We start from the raw sequence: 20,500 nt of genomic DNA, 5'->3' as shown, positions 1-20,500 counted from the left end.
AAGGCTCTCTAAATCAGGCCTTATCGTAATTCCCAGATATACTGCTGAATCAATAACGCAAGGATCTTCACAAGTAGCAAACTGATTCTTTATAACTTGCGTTTTGGTCTGATTTAGAGCATATCCAGAATATATACCAAAGTCCTGTGCTATTGACTCCATCACCATCAAAGCCGAAGTCGGATTGGTAGTAACCATGGCTACATCATCCGCATAGGCTAAAATTTTGGATTCCCATAGAAATTCCCAGGAGACCCTATAAAATGCTTTCTCAGCATCTAATAGCAAAGCGGCCATAGGGTCTTCTGAGATCTCCGTGCATCAAAAAGTGTTATCACTCGACGTACATGCTGTGTGGTACCCTGGCCGGTTATAAACCTGTGTTGACAGGGGTGAATAGTTTTCCTTAAAATATTGTTTAGCCTTGTGGCCATTACTTTCGAAAAGATTTTGACATCGCTGTTCAAGAAGTTAATGGGACGGTATGAACCTGGCTCCCTAGGTGGCTTTTTTATTTTTTTAAACTATAACATCTGCTCTGGCCCACAACTCAGGTGCAGGCCCCCCACTTTGATCCAACAGGATAACCTCAATCAGGTCTAATCCAATAATATCTATAAATATTTTGTAGAACTCTAGTGGGATCTGGTCAGGGCCAGCCGTTTTGCCAGATGGTAGATCTTGCAAAGCTCCCTTTATTTCTTCATGAGTCAACACCCTCTCAAGTTTTTCCCTATCAACAAGATCAACCTTGTGTATAGAGATACTATCTAAGTACTTTCGTATATCCGGCGACACATCTGACGATTCTTTACTACATAAGTATTGATAAAAAAGCCTAAACGTTTCTTAATCCCTACCGAGTCTGTTATAACCTTTTTGTTAGCATCATAAATTTGCGAGATCTCGCCTGCCGCCAATGTTTGCCTTACTCTTACGGCCAGAGTATGCCCCACCTGTTCATTGTATTCATGCCAATGCTCTTTTTTAGCCACATAGATTCCTGCAGCTTTTACTGCGACATGTTCATTAACCTCAGCCTTGTTTATAGCTAGCTGAAGTATTATTTCTTCAGTTGGCTCTCCCATACTAATTGCAGTGGCCAGTGCCTCTTCCAGCTTGGTTAACTTATCTTTAATCTCCTCCTCCCGTTTCCTCTGACGGTGCAGACTGGAGCTAGTGGTTTCCCCTCTGATCCAGCATTAAAAGCAGCCCAAACTATTCCCGCATTAGTGCTCCCACGATTAAAATCCCAGAATTCTTTGATCCACCCTTTCATGTGTACCACATATTCTGGGTCATACAGCAACCTCCGTTCGAAAGTCCATCCTCGATATTGCTTGTCCTCTCCATTAAAGCTAACTGTGAGGACCAATGGGTTGTGGTCCGAAAGTATCCGAGGATGCCTCTCAATATGGGAGTTAGAGATAAACTGATGAGACACAAAGAAATAATCTAATCGGGAAATAGACTAGTGCGGTGCTGAAAAAAAAGTGCTACCTAAGTCTGTGGGATTCAAGTATGCCAATAGATCTGTTAAGCCATTATTAATACAAAATCAGTTAGCGCTAAGCCAACTCTTCCTTTCCTACCAGAATATTTACTTCCTGGAGTACCCCACTGGACACCTAAAACCATTAATATTAAAATCCCCACAGATTATCATTGGGGTTTGCCATGTTGCTAGGTTAGCATCTAGAAATTCTAACCTTTCAGAGTCATCACACGTTGATCCATAAACGGGACATAGGGCCATCCCGATGCAAAAAGGGACCGTCCGCCATAAGGGCGGGGGTCACGTTGGGCAATTAGGATGCGCCCACCACAATGCTGAAAGCACTGCCCGCCCCAATGCTAAAAATGCACACCAAGCATTTCAATGGTGCCTGCCACTTTGTCTATTGAAATGCCTCATGTGCACCCCCCACCCCTCAGAATCCCTGGGGGCCCGCAATGGGCCCCCGCAAGTGATTTCCGCATGCCTTTCCGTGGCGGCGTTGCCACCACGGAAAGGCATGTGTCCGCCCTCATCATATTATGGTTGGTGGTGTCTAACAGACACCACCACCATATTAAACTATTTTCCTCCCGGTTAACTTGTTGACCAGGCAGAAAAGCGGAGGACGGTCTTTCCGTCCACTGTGGTCCCCCCGCCATAGTAATATGGCGGGGGGGAAATGGGTGGCGGGCGGGGGCGGATGTCGGGTGGATCGCCACCGCCATGCGAGCTGTGGCGATCCGCCCGATATCCTAATAGGGCCCATAGTGTGAATGTATTGCCATTTAGCAATCATTCAACCAGCACCCAGCGACCCCATTTTACCATCTTTACATCATTCCTCCGGGTAAGAATTGCCACCCCCCCTTGTGTGTGAGCCCTGTGTGGTGTGCTCCAGGAGTTTATATCCTAATTGTTCCAGAATACGTGCTTTATATGTGTCTCTTGAACACAGAGAAAATCTATGAGTTTTAAGCCAAATTGCCACCTTATGCCTCTTATTTTGGTTGTTTAACCCACAAATATTCACTGTCACAATCCGTAAACTCAAGGTTCAAAGTTTCAACTTTCCTTACAATAAACCCAGATCCACCTGCCCCGTTAGATCTCTCTGTGATACTCATCACGCTCATTCGCCCACCATTTTGTAACCAAGTCAGAGCACTTTGCGCCCAAGTACAAACTCCTTCCTAACCCTCACTAAACGTGCTAACTCGTATTGTGCTGATCCCAAACCGAACCCCACCAAAGAACCTTCCCCCCAATCCCACCCCCCTATACCCCTCACATGCAACTAGGTCAGACATGACCTATGTATGGCCGCTGAGCTTCCATCTCCGGCAGCGGCAGCTTTCCCCCCCGACAATCCCCCCTGAACCAATTAATACATAGCCACAGTGGACTGATCCTTCATTTTTAGTCCAACCCTGTGGGCCCCAACCCCTAAGATCCCAACACCTAGCAAACCATGGCGACTAAAGGTATTGTGCTTCACATCCATCATCATCACAGAAATAAAATTATATCTAAACCCCTGTAGAGCGTTCATCATCAACATTTAGCAAGCTAAGGTAAGAAAAAAGACAATGGGCTTCGAATCAGACTTCATCACACGTAACGATATATCAAAGCCCCGTAAAACATTAATCAGCAGTAATCAGCAGTAATCAGTGATCAGCGAGCCATGACGGCTAAGGACATTATACATCATGTCAAGTTCCATCTCAGAAAACTCTGTCAAAAGTATATCAAAACCCCACACAGCATTAATCATCAGCTGCTTCCCTCCCCTCTTCAGTACTAGCTATGGCCCACTGCCCCCGCTTTTCATTTAGCTCCATAAGAAATTCCTGTGCCTTTACCTCAGAGAAAAACATTCTAACCCTCCTCTTATGGATAACTTTAAGCCAAGCGGGAAAAAGCAAAAAAGCTTTACAGCCCTACCCCCCTGAAATGGGGTTATCATCTGCCAAAGTCTCCATTTTGTGAGAAGTTGGCCTGGTATATGATGTTCACTGTTCTAGTGAGCACCTTGCACCAGTCCAAACAACCCTCATGGTGATGGTTGTAAAGTCAACCTTATAGACCAGCTATCCTAGTGGTAGCATGGACAAAGCAGTCTTAGGCTAAACTCAAGAGGGCATGTGAAGCCAGCTGTTTTACCATATGCAAACCCCTTAATACCCAGCGAAAGGACACCACACAGGTTGTATATCAAAATATATATGTATTTATTTCTAACACAATCCTCTGAACTCTTTTTGAGGTCAGAGGCACCAGCACAATACAAGATACGTAATTAAAATACAACAAGTTGCACAAAATACAGTAATGCCCTATGGGCACTTCGAACCATATACTAAAATAGTGGTATAAGAACCACGTCACGAACAAAGGAAAGGCCTAGGGCCTGGAGAATCGCTGGGGCTACACTGTACTACCAATGGATAGAGAGCAGGAGGCCCACGGGATGCGCGTGCAGTGTCTTTACACGGACGCAAGTTACCATAGAGTTAGAATGGGAACAAAAGAATTGGAAACTAGTTCTTTTAGGACACTTCCGGATGGACTAGGAAAAAGCTACTTGAAACTAGGACACTTGGATGTGGTATGGCTCACTGGTTAGAGGCGGCAGACCCGGGAGCAGAGGACGGCCCAGGACCAGGGTTCAATTCCCGACGCGGCAGGGTCTTGGACCAGGTCAACGGACTCGATAATTCTCGCCTCGATGCCTACTCTAACTAGGGCTTTAAGGACTCCAGGGCTACGGCAGGTCCTTGGGCCTCTCGGGACCGTGCCAGCAAATGGGTGCCTTTCACTCCTTTCGAGGCCAAGGAAGGGGCGCCCCATATGTGCTGCCAGCCACGCACCGCAGAGTAATATCCAACGCAGTGGCGGCCGTGGAAACTGCCGTGGCGGCAGTCGGGGACAATGGCGAGGCCAGTCCACACCTTCCCCCGCAGCATCCGCCTCAAAACCCTCCTAGTCCGTGCTTTCAGGCCCATGGGACGCCAGTGGGAGGCAGGGTTCGCCATCACCTCCTCCACTGGCGCACTGTCACATCGGACAGGTGGGTGCTGCAAATCGTCCGAAGGGGCTACTCCCTCCCCTCCAGCTATGCCACCGCAATACCACCGCTTATCGGGGGATCATTTGCGACTTCTGCAGGAGGAAGTTACGGCCCTCTTGGCCAAGGGGGCCATCGAGCGCGTTCCTGGGCCAGAAGTAGGGTGTGGTTGCTACTCCCACTACTTTCAGGTACCCAAGAAGGGCAAAGGGGGCCTACGCCCTATCTTGGACCTACGGAACGTCAACAGCTTCCTCCGGAAGGAGAAGTTCAAAATGCTGACACTGGCTCAGGTATTGGCTGCTCTGGACCCAGGATACTGGATCGTAGCGTTGGACTTGCAGGACGCTTATTTCCACATCCCCGTCCTGCCAGCCCACCGGCGCTACCTGCGGTTCACAGTTGGCCACGAGCACTTTCAGTTTACCGTGCTACCCTTCGGCCTTACCAGCGCCCCACGGGTTTTCACAAAGGTGATGGCGGTGGTCGCAGCTCATCTGCGCAGGTCGGGGGTTTCAGTCTTCCCCCACCTCGACGACTGGTTGTTGAAGGCGGGCTCGCCCCAGACAGTCGTCAGCCACCTCCAGACGACGGCAGACCTCCTGCACCAGCTAGGGTTCTCCATCAATGTGCCGAAGTCACACCTGTGCCCCTCTCAGAAGCTCCTCTTCATCGGAGCGGTTCTCGACTCGGCGCAGTTTCGGGTTTATCCTCCCGAACAGCGGGTTCGGGATATTCAGGCTCTGATTCCACTCTTTCAGCCTTTATCCCGGGTCTCGGTCAGGTTGATGCTGCGGCTTCTGGGGCTGATGGCCTCCTGCATCCTTCTGGTGCATCACGCCCAGTGGCGGATGCGGGCTCTGCAGTGGGACCTGAAGTTTCAGTGGGCCCAGCATCAGGGCAACCTATCCGACCATGTCCTGATCTCGGAGGCCACTGCGAGACAGCTGCAGGGGTAGCCCACAGACCGCGATTGGGTCAGCGGCAGATCCCTCTCCCTTCCCCAACCGGAGCACGTAGTTGTGACGGACGCGTCCCTCCAGGGCTGGGGAGGCCACATAGGAGAGGCGGAGATCAGAGGCCTCTGGTGTCCGGCGGAGTCCCAACTCCATGTCAACCTTTTGGAGCTGCGGGCGATTCGTCTAGCACTGAAGACATTCCTCCCCTCTGTCCGAGGTAGTGTAGTGCAGGTGTTTACGGACAACACCACCGCCATGTGGTACTGCAACAAACAGGGCGGGGTGGGGTCGTGGACCTTTTGCCAGGAAGCTCTGCACCTCTGGCAGTGGCTGGAACATCAGGGTGTGACCCTGGTGGTTCAACACCTGGCAGGTTCTCTGAACACCAGGGCGGACGAGCTCAGCCGTCGGTGCATGATGGATCACGAATGGCGTCTGCACTCGGACGTGGCGCAAGGCCTCTTTTAGCAGTGGGGAGAGCCTTGGTTAGATCTATTCGCCACCGAAGAGAACGCTCATTGTCATCAGTTCTGCACGTTGGAATTTCCAAGGCGGCACTCGCTCGGAGACGCTTTTCGACGCGAGTGGAGTTGCGGTCTGTTGTACGCCTTTCCGCCTATACCACTTCTCCCCAGAGTGTTGAAGAAGATCAAACGCATCCTTGTTGCTCCGGACTGGGCACGTAGGTACTGGTATCCAGAGCTACTCAGTATGTCAGTCGATCCCCCGGTTCATCTGCCTCTTCAGGAGGACCTTCTGTCGCAGCAGCAGGGGACGGTCCTCCACCCGAACCTGTCCAGTCTCCACCTCCATGCTTGGAGATTGAGCGGCGACAGTTGAGGCCATTTGACTTGCCTCCTGAAGTCTGTAATGTCATTCTGGCAGCCAGGCATCCCTCCACAAAGTCGGTATACGCCTGCAGGTGGAACAAATTTGTGGCATGGTGCACAGCAAAGGCTGTGGATCCTCTTTCTGCCCCTCTTTCTGAGGTTCTTCTCTTCCTTCTTTCTCTTGCCCACCAGGGCTCTGCTCTGGGCACTATGAAGAGCTACCTTTCTGCCCTTTCAGCCTTTCTAAGGCTGCCTGATCAACCTTCTTTGTTCAAGTCCCCTATAGTAACTTGTTTTCTGAAGGGCATCACACACATGTTCCCTCCTGTTCCGTTTGGGATGCCTCAGTAGGACTTGAACCTGGTTCTTACCTTTCTGATGTGCGCTCCCTTTGAGCCACTTCACAAGCGTCCTCTTCGTCTCTTGACTTTGAAAACTGCTTTCCTGGTTGCCATCACCTCTGCCAGGAGAGTGAGTGAGCTCCAGGCTCTTTCCTCTAAACCCCCTTTCCTTTCTGTCCATCCGGACAAGGTTGTGTTGTGGACTAGACCATCTTTCCTGCCCAAGGTTGTCACGGCCTTCCATATCGGGCAGTCTATCACCTTGCCCACCTTTTTCCCGCCACCGCATCCCTCTAAAGAGGAAGAGCGACTCCACTGTCTGGACCCAAAACGTGCGATTTCGTTCTATCTGGATCGCACATGCCAGTTCCGGGTGGATGACCAACTCTTTGTTGGTTACGTGGGCGCTAAGAAGGGACGGGCGGTGCACAAGAGGACCATCTCTCGGTGGGTCGTCTTGTGTATCAAGGCATGTTACTCCTTGGCGAGGAAGGAGCATCCTGTTGGGCTGCGAGCCCATTCCACTCGGGCCACGGCAGCCACCACTGTCCTGGGCCGGGGAGTCCCCGTGCAGGACATCAGTAAGGCAGCTACGTGGGCATCCCTGCACACGTTTGCGAGACACTACTGCCTGGACAGCCAAGTCCAGAGGGATGGCTTCTTTGGCCGTTCCGTCCTCCAGGACTTTCTGGTGTGATTATTGGTTCGCAGACCCACCACCGGGATTGGTATTGCTGGGGTATCTATTCTAAGGTAAGGAATCTAATACTAACCTGTTTCTTTCAGATGAACAAGTTACTTACCTTCGGTAACGATATATCTGTAAGAAACAGTAGTTAGTATTAGATTCCTTCCCGCCCCACCCATCCTCCCCATTCTGCGAACCGATAACTAGGGACCTTTTAGGTCCCTAGTTTCAATGGCACCAGTGTTGGTTTTTAACATGGCTCTGCGTTTCTGGCGCGGAAAAGCTGTGTCTAAGAACTGACGTCAGCACGCGGAGGCGGCGTCTAAGTGCTCCGACGACGTCATCACGGCGCCCACGACGCCGACGACGAACACGGAGCCGCAAACGACGCCTACCGACGCGCAAGGGTACTGCTACGCAAAAATTTGCGGATCCAGTCTGACGCCTGGGGATATTCTAAGGTAAGGAATCTAATACTAACTACTGTTTCTTACAGATATATCGTTACCGAAGGTAAGTAACTTGTTCTTTAGTCTTACCAGTTTATAGATCGGCTACGATGCATCTTCTGGGTGGCCGAGGACTCTCCTGATGCCGTCTCTTGTGAGGATTCCACCTCGCTGATCTCTGATGTATCTGAGTCATCGTTAAGCTAGAAGAATTTATCTCCTTCTGGGGAGAGCAGGGACACGCTTGCCCAAGAAGGAATTACACCATGATTGTTCAGATCTCCTGAAGCACTGCCGATGTTACCTCCATCAAACTCCAGCATGTCCGGCAGTGCCTGGGCTTGCGCTGATGTATAAGGCTGAACATGAACCTCATGAGCTAGTTGACGGCCTATATTGACAGGGGTTGATTCTAAGCCTGTCCTGCTAATACCATCTTTATCACCGTCCTTATTACCATTTTTATCAGAACTCTTGTTTGGTGAGTCGTGTGCCATCGTTACATTTCCAGCGGTCAAAGAGTCTGTCCCCTCGACAATCTCATTTGAAAGTGCAGCAAATGGGGGGCCAGCCACCAAGCTTGTATCAGTGCAATCTGCAGGCTGGGATTGAGGCTGAGCAAAGAACTACAAACCCAGAATCCACCTGGGCAGTCAGCAAAGAATCGTTGTCCTGAGGGTGAAGGGCCGGATCATCCGCAGCATTTAGAGAGCTACCATCATTCTCCAAAGCTGCGAGGACAGGAGCTGGAGATTCAACAATGTTTGGGGGCACCGTTGATGTAGCTGTGCCTGCAAATGCCTCCAACAACGAAGGCTGTCTCATTGAGTGTTCCCCTGCACCAGCGGCCGCGGAGCGCAGCCTAGTACTCCCTGCAACACCAATATCTTTTGTTTTCAGAGTACTTTCCGCACGCTTCTGTTGAACGCCACCTCACCGCATCTGGACGGCATCTGAGGCAAAGACTGGCGCAACATCGTTCGGAGCCCCCTTCGCCTCCTTAGCAACATCCTTTGTGGCACCTGCATCTTTAATAATAATCCACATTTGTATAGCGCACAATCACCCGTTAGGGTCTCATTAAGCAAGCTATTGCCCAGAGTCGCATGGTGCTGGGCTAACCTGCCGCCGGAGCTGGGGATCGAACTCTGATCCCCAGATTCCAGCGTCAGTTGCCCTGGCCGCGGCGCCACACCTCTCCCTTTCAGCAGCTTTGTCTTCTTCGGGGCCATCCTGAGCGAAAATTGAAGTATCCAGCGTCGGAGGAGTGTCACGATATTCCGCAGGGTCAAACTTATCCTTATCAGCCACAGAGCTCCGTAGCGAGCAGCCTTAAGAGCTGTGAGAGAAGCTTTGAGAGCCGCCCGTGACCCCTCGAGCATCAGCAATGTCAGCAGCCAGCACAGCTCGCCCGTCCTCACAGTTAGTCCACTAAAGCCTATCCTTTAAGTTAACCAGGCATTACAAGAGCCTTGTAGAGGGAGAGGAAAGTCAGCGCTGCCTTCTATCGAGAGATTTACATGTGTTGCCCTTTAAGTGTGTTTCTTGCATCACGGCGACATCTGGCACGTGTCGTTGTATATATTGCATCACCATTGTTCGCGGGATTTAGTTACCCAGGCCGTTTACGTTCCAAGTCATGATCGTTAGGTCACACCCATGGTGATGTATACCGCGGGTGGGAGTCGACCCTGCCGATCAGTAGTCTTCAAGGCCATTGGTGTCCTTTAGTGGAATCTTACTCTGAGCATTTGATACCTTGAACAATTTACATATAAACTTGCAACCCCAAACTGTAAAACTCCCTCCTCCCTGCTACCCTGCACGATGGGCAAACAACAACCTCCCCCCCAATTTGCAGAGCGCCTGTCACCACATAACTGTACTTTAAGACATTAGACGGGCCTTAGCCAAACACTTGCCCGCCCTTCCCTCTGCCCCCTCAGGACTGCTATACCACCTATATTTCTTGAAGAAATATTAACATCAAAATGTGCATAAAATCAATGTTCTTTGGACGGACACTTGTTAGGGTGTATTGTCTTATTTGTACATCCGGTCGCTCTCTGGAGTCTCTCCACTCAGTTTCCCGGCTTCAGTCCCTGTCTTGAGTCTGCCACCAGGTCCGATCTTGCCCCACTTGCTGGACTTCTGTTTTTTTTCTTCGTCTCAGTCCTCTGGATGGGGCAATGTGCTGATTTGCTGCCTGGAGCCTCGTGTAGCCTCTCCAGACGCCTCCATCTCATGGTCTGTTGCTTTGTCGTCAAACCCGTTTGTGTGAAGTTAATTTCCCACTCTGCCATCCTTCAAGTCACTCCCACACTCCTTCTGAATTGGAACACCTCCATATATTGCCTTCTGCTGTCACTTGGAGTGTGGAAAGGAAAAGCATGTAGTACTTTATGCCCTTTGCCCTTAGTGCTTTCTTTAATTCAAAGAACATCATCCGAGCCTGTTGTACTTTTGCGGTGAAATCAGGATAGAAAGTTATAGCTGCAGAGTCTATTTGAGTGGTGGGGCACTCCAGGCAGTTTGGAGGATCACATCCCGTTCCCAATAGTTAAAGTCAAATCAAATCAAATCAAAACCAAACTTTATTCGGTTTTAGCATTTAAAACCATAAAAGTTACCAATACATGAAAGCCCGTAAAAATGTGAACAGTTCATCACATCATAATCCAAAAACAAACAAAGATCTATAAATACATAGTTAAATACACAATCCTATAGTTAAAGATGCGTGCTATGATGGGGCGTGGTGGGGCCCACTGTCTCGGACTATTTCCAGGTATTCTATGAGCACTCTCCACAGAGAAAAGTTTAGACAGGACCCTGGGCTGGAGCATTTTAACAAGATCTTCCACATAGAGGTCCACAGCAGCTCCTGCGCCCGTTCTGGCACTCCAATTATACAGACAATATTCCGGCAGGAGCGACCGTCCTGCTCCTCGGGTATTGCCTCCAACCCTTGGCAGTGAGTTCCTGTACCCACTTCTGGAGTTTTTTGTGTCTACAAAGGAGTGTGTTCATTAAAATTTCAATTTCTTTCACCTTAGACCCCATGTTACGCAGGTCTGCTCTCATCAGTGAAGCCTCCATGGTCACTGTGTCTATTTTGCCTCCTAGGTCTGCTCGCACCTCCTGCAGCGTCGTTATAATGTCTTATAGTGTTGGTCCTGCTGCTTCTACATTGGATTGCCCTCTAGTGCAAGGTTCTGTCTCATCAACATTCACAGCCGTTGGGTCTATAGGCACTGTGTATTTGTCTAGCTTTATTTGCTGGCTTCCCTGAGATCCTTTCCTGCCCGTCATGGATCCACGGCCTTATTCTGTAGTCCCTTAGTTTCATCCCCTTTACCTTTGTGTGGTTAGACAGGGCAGATTCATCCGTGAGCGAGGTCAAATACACTAAACTGTTGCTGTTTGCCCGTTTGGCAGTAAGTGACAGTTCACTCACTATCAGGCGATGTTTAGAGCATTTTCACTCGTTTGTTTTTCACCCATCACCAGCTCTTTTGACTCCTCGGTACTACAATATTTTCATTTCTAAGCGGTTGCTCTCTCTTCTTTCCTTCACCTTTAGCCTGTGGGATTCCACAGCATGTTGTATCAATTCTACCCAGCCTATCACCTGTGAACCACAGTGGTTGGCAGTTCGGCATGATTTACATGCACGTGGTCTTCTACGTTTATGTAATTCCTGTCTCCAGCACTGCACAGCTCCAAGTATGTTGTCAAGCCTGCATCCCTGGCCTCGTGGGACTCGTAGCTGCAGAAGTCCACGACTTTCCATTGGTGTCTACGGAGATTTCTGACATCACTTCACCCCTATGCATCTGGACTCCCTGGTGCAGGTATCCGACTATTCTGGGTATCCACAGGAGGAGTGACTCTCCAACCTTCCTTCCTCCAAGTAGCAAAGAGAAGTATTGCACTTGCATTGGGCTCAGTGGGTCCCCCCAGGTTGAGAGACTGGGAGAACAATATGGACTGGTGGCAACAAGCTTAGTAGGTAGTCTACCAGAGCAGGGGATGCCCAAAGAAATGGGAAAACATTTGGGGCCCATGGGTGGGATACAGGCACCAATAGAGATGTACTTGAGGGCTGGAGTAGAGCGCTCGGAGGGGGAGGGAGCTTGAGCTGCAAAGATATGATATTGCTGAATTCTATTGCTCTCCTACTGCTGCTGATGTTTTGCACCTCTGTTCATCTATCCAATTGTAACAGTGTACTAAGCGACAATTCAATAAAAAAACATAATATATATATATATGTGTGTTTCTGAATTTATTTAGATTTGTCAGCTTTGAAGACCGCACTTGGTTTGATAAAGCTGTTACACGTGTGGTAGAGGAAAATATCGACCCAGAAGCTGCAGCAGAACTCCATCCTGAACCATACTTTGTGGATTTTCTGCGTGATATGCCTGAACCGACCGGTGAAGAACCTGATGATTTTGTATTCGAACAACCAAAGATTTATGAAATGGTAAGATATAGCATCACAACAGGAGTTAAGATGAACAAACATACTTTAATTGTATGCTAAACCATAGGAATGTTACCACTTTTCTGTGAAGTACTAGGTGATGAATATACTGTAACAGAATTGTCGCTATATGTATTTCTATTAAAAATATATCACACTCTTGTGTGAAATCCAATATTTACAGTCATAAACATGTAGTGATAACATACATGCTTTAGTTGTTTCTCAATATAACTATAATAAAGACACGTTGAACATAACCAAAGGTAAAACCCAACTTACAGATCAGTAGAACTAGCTTTACCTGTGTAATGACCGGATTTTCTGACCAAGTTATCAGCTCACCCAAACATCACAAACACAGTCATCACGTAACTTCATCCCTTCCCAGACCCTATTTACAGCAGTACCTGGGGTACTTACCTGGGAATGGGGAACCCACAATATATACAAGCTTATACAGCTAATATACAACTAAATCCTATAGAAACTACGGAATTCCATCTTACATCCTATGATCTCGGGAAACATCCTTTACAACGCAACTTTTACAACGCAGTGCCTTTACAACGCAACTATTACAATGAAAACCATTACAACGCATTGCGCTGGGGGGCGCTCTAGGATAGGGAATAGATTTAATTTACTATCCAACACCTTCCCTAGTGTCCACGGGGACTGGAGTTGGAATAGTAAATTAAACTATTCACTATCCAGCACCCCTAAGCACTATGCGTTGTAAAGGTTTGCTTTGTAAAAGTTGCATGGTAAAGGCATGCGTGGTAAAAGCATGCGTTGTAACGACGTACATCCTATGATCTCACCTTATAGCCCCACAACAATCTGGCTTGGGCTAATCTTCTCTCTCTCGTGTCGGAGAGCAGCTCCAGTGTATAACGCCCTATCATGAGCGATCTCCCTTTTAAGTGTCCCCACTTGTAGCCCCACGGCGATCCGACCTGGACTACTCTACCCCCTCGCTCCTCGGGGAGCAGCTCTGATATATATAACGCCCTATCCTGAGTGATCTGCCTTTAAAGTGTTCCCACTGTCCTATTAATACCTCCTGCTGTCTATTGGGAATTTCCTAAGTACCTAATTGTAGGAAGGTAGATCCCTGACTATGGTTGCCCCCAACTTTTTGCCTGGTGTTTTGCTGGTTTTCTGACTTAGTTGACCTGGGGCCCTGCTATTCAGGACCCCAGGCCTACTGCTCTCTCTGTAAAATGGATTCCATATACCCTAGGTACATATCTAATTGGATACTGAGTCACCTTATCAGTCCCTGTACAGTGTACCTTAGGTACCCAGGGCATAGGTGTACCCAGGGCCTACCAGGGGCTGCAGCATGTATTATGCCACCCCTGGCTGGCCATCCAAATCTGACACAACTGGCTGCACGACAGCTGGGGCAAGGTGGTGTAATCACCCTTTGCTTTAGATATAGTATACCTATATCTAAACCTATATGGACACACAGATCTCCTATCAGTCACTCCTATGGCAGGCCTTAACAATCCGGAAGGCAGAGTGCTTGGAATCGTGTGAGATGGTGCTCTGGCATGAGCTGAGCCTGTCTGCAGCTTTCGGGATCCATCCCTTAGCCGTTTCCATGATATCGCATACCATATACTCTTAAGTGCATTATAATCCTCGCGGTTATGTGCCACTCTGGTATCGCTTTATCAAAACATGTCGAGTAAGGTGTCATACGAATTGGAATACTAACCCCTCGCCAATTCTGGCGACGGGGTTAGCATTCCACCCTTCTAGAGGGACACGACATGTATGTAACCTGTAACCCCGGTTAAAGTCAGACAGAGCCTTAGCTCCACAAAATGGATGCTGCCACCGAGACACAAGTCTGCCCTCCTGCTGCTGGGAGTCCTCCCAGCCCAGGAGGCAAGGACAAAGGGTTTCCTGCCAGGGGCGGTGCCAGCACCGTCCCAGACAGGATTTTGTGTATCCTAGTTAGGCAGGGCTTTAGAGGAAGGTGACTGCAAGTGGCACCCCGGTGCTCACTGTGCATAGGCCGGCTGAAACCAGTTCCAGGGGCACTCCAGCCCCTGGCCTGGGGAAAGCCCGCCAAAGGAGAGGGGTGTAACCACCCCCCTCCTAGTCCCACCCATAGGGCAGGACTTAGTCGCGTGCCAGCCCCTTTTTGCAGGATAAAGGTAGGACCTGGCCCCCTTCCAAATCAGATCATCTTTGAATCCTGAAACTACTTTCTGCAAGAAGGAACTCAAGACTCTTCTCAAGATTTCTCCCTTGTGACTAAGGAGTAGTCACCCTGCAGCAGCAGGCACCAACCAAGCATCGCGGTTTGTTGCCAGTCTCTCCTTCGGATCAAGACTGCTCCAGCACGACGAGAACCGGCTTCCCTGGCACCTCTGACCTCAACCTACATCATCAGCCCAGCTGTGATCCGTGGGTGTGACGAGACCTCGAGGGACCGGCCATCTTCAGAACTGCACGACGCTTGTCCAGCACGACTCCCGAGTGACCCTCGACTGAGTGCTTTGGGGTAAGAGAAGCCCCGACCCTGAGCAGCTCCAGCACCGAAGTTCAGCCCCCCTGCATCCACGAGATCTGCGTGGGGCCCTTCTGCTTTTTGCTGCTCACCGCGTTGTCCAGGTCGCTTGCCCGTTGGCTAGTGGCCCTCTCACGACGCTCCACGACGACAACTACTGCTGGCCTGGTTGCTCCAGACTAGCCCTTGCTCCCCTCCAAAAGAGGAGCACCCTGGACCCTCCTGGTCCACTCAAGACGCCATTTTAGGTCCACCGCGTGGGCCTTGCATTTGCCAAGACTTGTTGCCCAATCCTGGGTCCAGCGACGTCGACAGCAAGTACCTTCGTGGGACAGCTCGCACCTCCATCCTGGTCGCCGACAACGCCTCCTGGTCCGAGAGACTGCAGAGCCCAGCAGCGCCCACTCACCTGGCTGAGGTGACTTCGTCCGGTGCCATCCTGGTGCCCACTCAAATCACTGGCTAGTGATTCAGAACTTGGTCCCCTCTGCTTACAGGTTTCTTCTTCCCTGATCCAGGCTTGGATCACCACGAACTCCTTCACTGGCCGCCTGCCAGCAACTTCTTTCTTCAGGCTCCTGGATCTTCAACAAGGGTTTCCGACGCAACTTCAACCCTATGCAGCCGCAGCCCCTGGGCTAGGTAACCTGAGTACTCCGGTGCTCCAGCATAGTCCAACACCCTAAGTGTTCGGATCCACTCTCGTTTTTGACCCACCTAGTCGGGTTCGCCCGAGAACAGTAACTTTGCAACTGCTAGCCTCCATAGACTTTTTCCCGCCTTACGCGTGAGAGTTCCCACTCTGCACACGACGTCCACAGGCCTCCTGCATCTAATCCCAGTGTTTAGAATTGTAGGCCTAGCGATTCCTGAGTCTAGAAAAGTACTACTTACCTGCTAGCAAGTTCGCATTCCACTTACTGTGTATATGGTTTTTCGTGCCCCTAGGGCATTTGTGTAAATTGTGCGACTTAAAGTATTTTCTTAAGAGTTTTGTTGTGTGCTTAGCTCCCTGACTCATAAAGAGTTCAGGGTAGTCTTGTTATAAATAAATATCTGTTTATTTTCATAACAACTTGTGTGGTGTCCTTTCACTTGGTGTTCAAGGGGTAATGTGATGGTAAAACAGCTGGCTTAACACGCCCTCTAGAGTCTTAGCCTTAGACTGCTCGTATCCATGCTACTAGGATAGCTGGTCTATAAGGTTGACTTACAACCAATCATCAATAAGGGTTGTTTGGACTGATACATAGTGATCACTAGAATAGTGAGCACTGCATATCAGGCCAACTTCTCACACTAATATCTACTGGAAGTATCTATCTCACATGAGTTATTATTATCCCTTGTGTACAGTATAGGAGATCCGATCCTCACACACAAGAACTGCCGAATTATTACATTCAAGAATTATTCCCTGATATGACTTACACTCTCCCCTGTCATCAGTTACCTTCTCAAAAGGGGATGTCCCATCCTTCTGTTCGTCAGCACCTGGCTAAAAAGACAGGTTAACTCTATCATAGAAACAATACTCAGATGCATTTATTAAGAACTGGGGTCCCTTTATTAAACAATAAAAATAAACATTGCATTCATAATAGCACCTATCAATCTAAGCATAGCCTGAAAAGTAAAGGAAAGAGTTAATATATTTGCGCACTATAATAGCAGGATAGACTTCACCTTATAATTACGTAGTCTGTTTCTGGCTGTCGTCTGGGTCCCTCTCTTATTTGTGCCTAGACTCATCTCAGACTCTGCTCTGCACCCACGGATACACGTCTGCACCGCTATGCACCTTCACCTCCTTCACCCCTCCAAAGCACCGGAACCCTTCTCTGGTCTTCGTCTCTGCCTCTCAGCTCTGCACCGTCCAATCTGCACTGACTTCTCCTCTCCCACGAACTGTCTTCACTTTCAAGCTTCACTCTAATAGTATAGTTTCCACTATTCTGAGAACCATCCGTCAACTAACTTCTTCACTCTGATTATGCCAATTCTGGCTACAAACTAACTCCTTTGAGAAATGCTAATATATGCAAATGAAACAACAATAAGAACTCTCTGATACACATAAGCAACTGAGAAATCAATGCTCAAGCCGAAAAAACAAAACAAATTATTTAGCCAGGTATTGAATTCATAAGTGTTTATATTTAGAATTCAATTTTGTTCATGCTGAATTACTTCATTCAGTGAAAAAACAATGAAAAAACAATCAGTACAAAGTACGACCATCACACATAAATACAGTTCAGTGACAGTTGGTGAAAGAAGTGCTCAAGTGCTGTGGTATATATACAGTGAAAATGAATAAATACAATTATATACACGGGTGATAGATAGGCCAACAATTAATTGATCTCCAATGAATCCTGGTGTATTGTAGAGGAGTCATGGAGTGTTCTGGACCTAATTTGAGCGTCGACGTTTTGACCCTATTGCGCCCCAGTTGATGGTCGCTGCGGGTCTTTATCAAGACAGGATGCGGTCGGTGACAGTCTGCAATGTAAAGGCTAAGTATCAGAGAGAGTATCGTGCAGTGAGAAATTGCACCAGAGTGTGGAATGAGTCAATAGGTACTCACATGGATCAGGAATAACGATTTGCCTGATGTGCTGCCACTCATTTGCTGGTCATATCTGTTGATAGGGGAGGATGTTAATTATGGTTCCAATAGTGAATTGGATACTGGTTAGAGATTCAGTGAACCCCGTCATGGAACTAGCTGACTGGGGGATGTCGTGAAGCACTGGAGGTCCGAAGGAGTTAGGTTGACCTTACAGTGAAGGGTTGTCAACAGTGTTGATCAAAGAGTTAGATAGGCCCCCACTAATTGAATACGAAGGTGCCCATTAACAAAGGTGTGTTGGGGGTACGGTGCTGTTAGGTGGACCAGGCAGTCACTCAAACCATGCCGGATAACATGGGGGAACCGTCAGTGGTAGTGATCAAAGTAACCATTTGAAATTAGTGCTGACTTAAGTTAGAAAGTGAAACGTAACGTTGAAAATTGTGCCCATTAAAAATTGTTACGATCCAGACCCTCCAACTTTCTGACAACGTACCTTGAGTATGGCACCCCACCCAATTGTGAACTCACCCGTCGTGGAGACGATCGGATAACACTTGGTCCAAAGCGACTGGGAGTAGTGTGAGGCAAGCCTTCGCAGAGGCAGTATAAGGCAGTTCTAGGACAAGCGTGTACGCTAAGCACGCTCGTTGCTAGGCGACCGCGTGGGGCGATGACTATGCCATGCAACCTGCGTGTTGCGGGAAATTAACTACTTCAGTGCTGAGGCAGCATTACCGGGAATGCGAAAGCTGGGGATGCTATCAAAGTCAGAAATTCAATGATTGCCAAATAGTGCGTACACAGTTTCGGAGGAAAGAACAAGATTCAAACACACATATGACCCACAATAAGGCACCTTGGTGTCTGACATTGTACAGATTAAGATATCTCATTCGGTGGTTAATACAAAATGCATGACAGCTATTGACAAACTAGATCATAAAAATGTGTGTCTTAACCTATGCTGTGTCTACAGATCAAAGGACCCCGATGGTATCAGATTAGAGCAGGCCCATTTGTTTGGATATCTCCTCATGCTCATTCAGGCCAGCAGCTACAGAGTTTAGAAAGTGTATCCACTTGCACTCCTTTCAGGACAGAGGTTAAGGAGCCACCCCTCGGGTTTGTGTTTATCTTCTCCAAGACTCTCCAGCGTATATTCTCTGGTCCATGATTATGGGTGATGAAATGGTCCACTAGAGGAGCACCTTGCACTTTACAGCGGATCTTGCTCATGTGCTGTAACACTCTCATTTTAACCTTCTGGGTGGTTTGTCCCACATACGGTTTGTTGCATGGACATAGGATCAAATAAATCACGTTAGTGGTGTTGCAGTTTGTTAATGAAGGCAGCCTGTGAGTTTTGTTGTTATGGATAAGTGAGGGCCCCTCCATGTTGAAGGGACAGGCCTAACAGGTCCCACATTTGAAATGGCCCAAGACAGGAGGCATACCGAGCTGATCACGCAGGCTCGGTGGTTTGGGTGGTTCAAGGAATGCTTTGACAACATTGTCTTTTACGTTGCGTCCTCTCCTGAATGAGAACAAAGGACTCCCATCCATTTTTAGTTCCGTTGCCACTAGGTTCCAGTATTTCAGCACTGTTTTCTTGGTGACGTTGCTTTTGGAGCGGAAAGTGGTAACACAGACTAATTTGTTGGCATCTCGTTTCGTTTGTTTTGGGCTCAGAAGTTGTTCTCTCGGGCAATACTATGCCCTCTTCTTAGCATGTTTGAGTAGGCCCAGTGGATACCCTCGTTCCCGTAGGCGCTTAGTGAGTGTATCACTTTCTTTGAAGAAGTCCTCCCTTTTGGTGCAATTTCTCCTCATTCTTAGATATTGGCCATAGGGTAGGTTATCGCGGAGGTTCCGGGGGTGATGTGAGTCATATTTGAGCAGAGTATTTCTCTCGGTAGGATTCCTATAGAGATCACAATAGATTGAGCCATTCTCTACTCGAAAAGTGAGATCCAAAAAGGCAATGCGGTTTCGATCATAGGTGATGGTGAACTTGATGTCATTGCTTCTATTGTTCAGCCAATCGAAGAAAAGGATTAGGTCAGTGTAGGAGAGTAGGGTCTGCAATCCTATGATCACCCAGATTTTTGCTTTTTGCTGCACTGGTTTACGACTTTCCCTGCCTGTGGGCCTGCTAATCAGACCCACAGCCTAGCTGTTCTCTCTATCCAAATTGTACTCAGGTACTGAATTGGCACTGGGCCCTCTCCAAGTCCCTGTACCCAGGGCTGAGGTGCACCCAGAAGTCTCCCAGGGGCTGAAGCATGTATTGTGCCACCCCTGGACTGACTAACTAAACTGACACAACTGGCTGCACGACAGCTGGGGCAAGGTGGTGTACTCACCCTTTGCTTTAGGTATAGTATACCTATATCTAACCCTAACATGGACACACAGATCTCCTATCAGTCACTCCTATGGCAGGCCTTAACAATCCTGAAGGCAGAGTGCTTGGAATCGTGTGAGATGGTGCTCTGGCATGAGCTGAGCCTGTCTGCGGCTTTCGGGATCTATCCCTTAGCCGTTTCCATGATATCGCATACCATATACTCTTAAGTGCATTATAATCCTCGCGGTTATATGCCAACTCTGGTATCGCTTTATCAAAACATGTCGAGTAAGGTGTCATACGAATTGGAATACTAACCCCTCGCCAATTCTGGCGACGGGGTTAGCATTCCACCCTTCTAGAGGGACACGACATGTATGTAACCTCTAACCCCGGTTAAAGTCAAACAGAGCCTCAGCTCCACAAAATGGATGCTGCCACCGAGACACAAGTCTGCCCTCCTGCTGCTGGGAGTCCTCCCAGAGCAGGAGATAAGGACAAAGGGTTTCCTGCCAGGGGCGGTGCCAGCACCGTCCCAGACAGGATTTTGTGTATCCTAGGTAGGCAGGGCTTCAGAGGAAGGTGACTGCAAGTGGCACCCCGGTGCTCACTATGCATAGGCCGGCTTGAACCAGTTCCAGGGACACTCCAGACCCTGAGCTGGGGAAAAGCCCGCCAAGGAAGTGGGTGTAACCACCCCCCTCCTGGTCCCACCCATAGGGCA

The 20,500-nt window shown here is 48.7% G+C and overlaps 1 protein-coding gene across 7 annotated transcripts in view; it reads left to right on the top strand.

The window, feature by feature from the left end:
- DNAH8 (dynein axonemal heavy chain 8) overlaps window positions 1-20,500 on the top strand; it is a 10,041,960-nt gene that overhangs the window by 6,800,429 nt on the left and 3,221,031 nt on the right. For all 7 annotated transcript variants that reach the window (XM_078647354.1, XM_078647353.1, XM_078647356.1 and 4 more), the window contains one exon: window positions 12,129-12,321. In XM_078647354.1, coding sequence (XP_078503480.1) covers window positions 12,129-12,321 — 193 coding nt within the window. The remainder of the gene's footprint in view (window positions 1-12,128; window positions 12,322-20,500) is intronic.

Source organism: Lissotriton helveticus, chromosome 6 (assembly GCF_964261635.1).
Source record: "Lissotriton helveticus chromosome 6, aLisHel1.1, whole genome shotgun sequence".
Lineage (NCBI taxonomy): Eukaryota > Metazoa > Chordata > Amphibia > Caudata > Salamandridae > Lissotriton > Lissotriton helveticus.
This window is presented reverse-complemented; position numbering and strand designations above follow the sequence as displayed.